Source organism: Microtus pennsylvanicus, chromosome 7 (assembly GCF_037038515.1).
Source record: "Microtus pennsylvanicus isolate mMicPen1 chromosome 7, mMicPen1.hap1, whole genome shotgun sequence".
Lineage (NCBI taxonomy): Eukaryota > Metazoa > Chordata > Mammalia > Rodentia > Cricetidae > Microtus > Microtus pennsylvanicus.
This window is the reverse complement of record NC_134585.1, coordinates 3,201,870-3,206,150: the sequence shown is the minus strand read 5'-3', so window position 1 is coordinate 3,206,150 and position 4,281 is coordinate 3,201,870. Positions and strand designations below refer to the sequence as shown.

General features: G+C 56.1%; 1 protein-coding gene across 1 annotated transcript; it reads left to right on the top strand.

The window, feature by feature from the left end:
• Positions 1-461: 461 nt before the first annotated feature.
• Positions 462-4,281, top strand: LOC142854261 (class II histocompatibility antigen, M alpha chain). The gene is made up of 5 exons (XM_075979570.1): positions 462-639; positions 1,824-2,108; positions 2,689-2,967; positions 3,169-3,297; positions 3,711-4,281. The coding sequence occupies exons 1-5, from the start codon at positions 552-554 to the stop codon at positions 3,713-3,715; spliced, it is 786 nt and encodes a 261-aa protein (XP_075835685.1). The 5' UTR covers positions 462-551; the 3' UTR covers positions 3,716-4,281.

Genomic DNA, 4,281 nt, shown 5'->3' with positions numbered 1-4,281 from the left:
TAGTGATTTCTAGGCCAGCCTGGAACACCTGAGCCCGTCTCTCCTCCACCCCAAACAATGCAACAAAATGTGCCTTGCCCCATAATTATTATTTTTTTTCTGTAACTTTCTACTAGATATTTGCAGGATGAAGTTGATTCTAAGTACCGACCTATGGAAGATGCAACCTAAGATGAGGGGCCCGCTGGAATTTGTGGTCCGGTGTTCAGTGCGGTTTGACCCGGTATGGCGTTCTGCCGCCAGGCGGCGCTGCTCTGACGCCCCAGACAGCCACCTGCTGGAGCCAGACCTTCCACCAGGAGGCGGAGGTCTCCAGGGCCGCCCTTCCTGGCCCAGGCGCTTCCACCCTGCGGGCTAAGTCTTCCGGAGGCGCCTGGCCCCAAGGCTCTCCTCGGCGACTGATGATGTCGATTCTGCACTTCTGTGATTGGTGTAGCCGAAGCGAGACAGGCAACTATTGGAGATGCTCTGTGGAAACGTGCTGTGAGTCTGGAAGGGAGCCGGGCGCCCGGGACTCCGTAGTAGCTCCCATTTACCCGGGGTGTGAAGGTATGGACCACGAGCAGAAGTCAGGAGCCGGGCTGCTGCAGATGCTGCAGCTTCTGTGGCTGCTGCCCCACTCCTGGGCAGTGCCCGCAGGTAAGCCCCTGGCTCCCCTTTGCGTCCGTCCCGAGGGCAGTGAAGACGATAACAGACTCAAGGGAGAGGGGTGCTGTTCACGGATGGCAAGCTGCCCACGTATTGCACACGCCCCGTCTGTGTGCTAGCCACTTTTCAGACGAAGAAAAGAGACCCGGCTGACTTAAGAGACCTGTGCGGATTCCCAGCGTGGGAAAAGGACAGAGCGGGGGTTGGAACACAGTAAGAGTTATTGCCTAGCCAAGTGTGGTGGCACAGGACAGTAACCCCAGCGCTTAGAAAAGTGGGGGCAGGATGATCTGAGGCCAGCCTCGGCTGCATAGCAAGACCTGGTCTCAGCTGTCCGCACAGTGATTAACACTCCTCCAGTCAGGGTCCTAGCTTAGTCGTCAATTCATGTTCTTGACAGGTCTCTTAAGTTTCTTATCAGTTACAGTCGGGGCGGCATGTAAGCGCAACCCGGAAGGTCCCGCCACAGTGTGTTTGTTATTCTGGGTGCTGGTTGAAAGATTCCTTCTGCCTGGGGGATTCCTGTCAGGAGTTTCAAAGCAGATTGTTACTGCCTGCAGCCAGGGGTTCAGGTCCCCTGTTCTGTCAGTGCACGGTTGGGAGGGTTTAGTCAGGGAAGAGGCTGTCAGTGAGAGAGCCCGAAGTGGTTGAGAAGGTCCAGAGACTGCCTTACTTTATACTTGTGACAGGGGTAGCCTAGGCCCACGTCATTAGGGCTCAGGGAGGCCACGGCCCTTCCCTACACCTCTCAAGGCAGGAGTCACACCCATGGCTTCAGAATTAGATGAAGATGTCCACTGTGCTGGGGTCCTGGGCTTGGTGAGGAGGTCAGGTTCGTTCATGGTGCCTTACAGAGTGGCCACCTCTGTTGCTTCCTTCTACAGACATTTGCTTTCTGTCTGTGTGATTTCCTGAGATAGTCTCATGTGCCACCGGCTGGCTATATGTCATTGAGGCTGCTTTTGGACCCCTGATGCCCCTCCCAAGTCCTGGCAGCACAGATGTGTGCCATGGTGCCCAGCTTTGCTCTTTCCAGGCAGAGACGGTTGCTTTCCTGTGTGTGGGGAGGTTGGGAAAGAGTCCTTCATTTCCTCTCCCTCTGCCTCATGGGGAGAAGGAACCCTTATTGTTTTCTACCTTAAAGAGAAAGTTCCTGAGCTCGCGTGTCATTGCAGCCCCTCCTCCGGTGTTGTGGGATGGCCTGCAAAACCACACGTTCCGGCACACCATTTTCTGCCAGGATGGGAACCCCAGCATGGGGCTCTCCGAGTCCTATGACGAGGACCAGCTCTTCTCCTACGACTTCTCCCAGAACACCCGAGTGCCCCGGCTGCCCAACTTTGCAGCCTGGGCTCAGGACCAGGGAGATGCCGCTGCCATTTCATTTGATAAAGACTTCTGCCAGGTCTTGGTCCAGCAAGTGGGCCCCAAGCTTGAAGGAGTGATCCCAGTGTCCAGAGGTCAGGAACGAGGAGTGGAGTTGGGGGGCGGGAGGTGCTGTGGTCTTACTTCCCCAAACGTCTCCTTTCCTTCATCCCCCATCTTTCACACCTCCTGGTTCTGCTCGGGGCTTTTCTTTGCTGCTTCGATGCTTCTCCCCATCGGCGACGTTGTACAGCTGGACGCTGTCTGCTGGGGGAAGCAGACGGTCGAAGGCATTGAAAATTCAGCAAACTGATGAAGCTACAGAGGCCAGTTGGCCCCACTGAACGAATGTCAGCATCCTTGTCCCTGTGCCAGCAAGATGGCGGGGAGAATGGAGAGGGATCCAGGGGTGAACTTCACCAGAAGGCAGTGTCAGACGCCAACCTGGTGACAGACAGACAGGAAGTCAACCTGGATACAGACAGGAAGTCAGGCAGAGGGCTCCACAGGGTCCTAGCTGCAATTGCTGCTGGGAAGTCCCTTCCCAGAGCCCCAGATGTCTCCATCTGTCTCGGCTCCACCTCTGTCCTCCCCTCCTTGCGTCTCAACTCTCCAAACAGTGGCGCTGTCTGAATGCCTCCCTTCTTTCCCTGGCACCTGTCCCCCGGCCACCAGGTTTGCCTGTGCCTGAGGTGTACACACTGAAGCCACTGGAGTTCGGCAAGCCCAACACGCTGGTCTGCTTCATCAGCAACCTCTTTCCGCCGACCTTGACTGTGACCTGGCAACACCACTTGGTCCCCGTGGAGGGGGCCAGCCCCACGTACATCTCAGCCATCGACGGGCTCACCTTCCAGGCTTTCTCTTATTTAAACTTCACACCGGAGCCCTTTGACCTTTACTCCTGCGTCGTGACACACGAGATTGATAGCTACACACCAATTGCCCACTGGGGTGAGGCCCTTTCCCCTGGAAGTCTGGTCCCTTGGGTGGGAAGGCTCGAGCCCATGGGAGGGGCTTCTTTTGCTGGGACATCTTCAGTTTAGTCTCACTGAAGCTTCCCTGCCTCAGTTCTCCCTTGTTGATCCCCAAGTCCCTCTGGGCAGAGTGCCCCCCAGCCGGGCCTCCAGGCTGACCTGACTCCCTCTGCTCTAGTACCCCAGAACCCCCTGCCTTCAGAGCTCCTAGAGAATGTGCTGTGTGGTTTGGCCTTCGGCCTGGGTGTGCTGGGCATCGTCATGGGCATCGCCTTCTTCATCTGGTCCCAGAAGCCTTGCTCAGTCGGTAAGTCATTTGGGAAAGCGAGAGAACCAGGCACAAGGATGCCAGTGTGGGTGTGCCACTGTGGGTGTGCCAGGATCCCCTCTGCTTTGGGGGGCATACACATGCCCTTGGGTGTAGGGGCCTGTGTGCAGCATGATGGGGACCCTGTTACACACAGTTATTGGGGACCACAGAGATAGCTTCAAGTAGGGGGTGAGGGGACATGAGGACCTGAGGAAAGATGCTTGGAAGGGCAGAGGTGGATACGAAGGGATGGGGAAATGACCAGAATGGAGATGTATGACGTGAAAGACACAGAGAATAAATACAAAGGGGATGGCCTGAGATCGAGGACTCAGCTGAGTGACTGTGAGATGACGGGGTTCAGGGGAAGAGGGTCCTGGTGACGCTCCTGCACCCTGCTCTCCCCGCAGACTGATTCTTCCTGACCAGAGCTTGGAACAGCACAGGCCTTGCCATCAGGGATGCCCAGGGTTCTCGTGCCTAAGCAGGGCCTTTCATGGGAGCAGAAGTCCCTGGGATCCCTCAGGGTGTGTGCCAGTGTGCAGGTGTCTCGGCTGAGGGTTCTGTTGAGCCTGGACTTGCATCCAGAAGAGACGGAGCCAGGAGCCCAGGGCACCACCCACCACCACCTCATACCTTCCCACTTTGAAGAAATAAACCTTATTTCTTATCGTTAGCTTGACCTCTCCCTCCCATACTAGGAAAGCATTCTACTGCCAAGCCGCACGCCAGCCCACTGAACTCGGTTAACTTGTGGGATTTGCTTCTGGACCCCCGACTTGGGTGGCTTGTCATTCAGGTTCAGTCCTGGACACAGCCCATCAGGGAGGGAAGTGGGAAAGTCCCTCTCCCAGCTGTCCCAGCTTCTGTCCCCCGATCTCAGCATAGCTGATGATGGCTTTATCCCACCAACTTATGTAAACACATAAGACAGGGAGGTAGAGAGAATCTTCAATAACCAATAAAGAGGTTGAGGAGTTG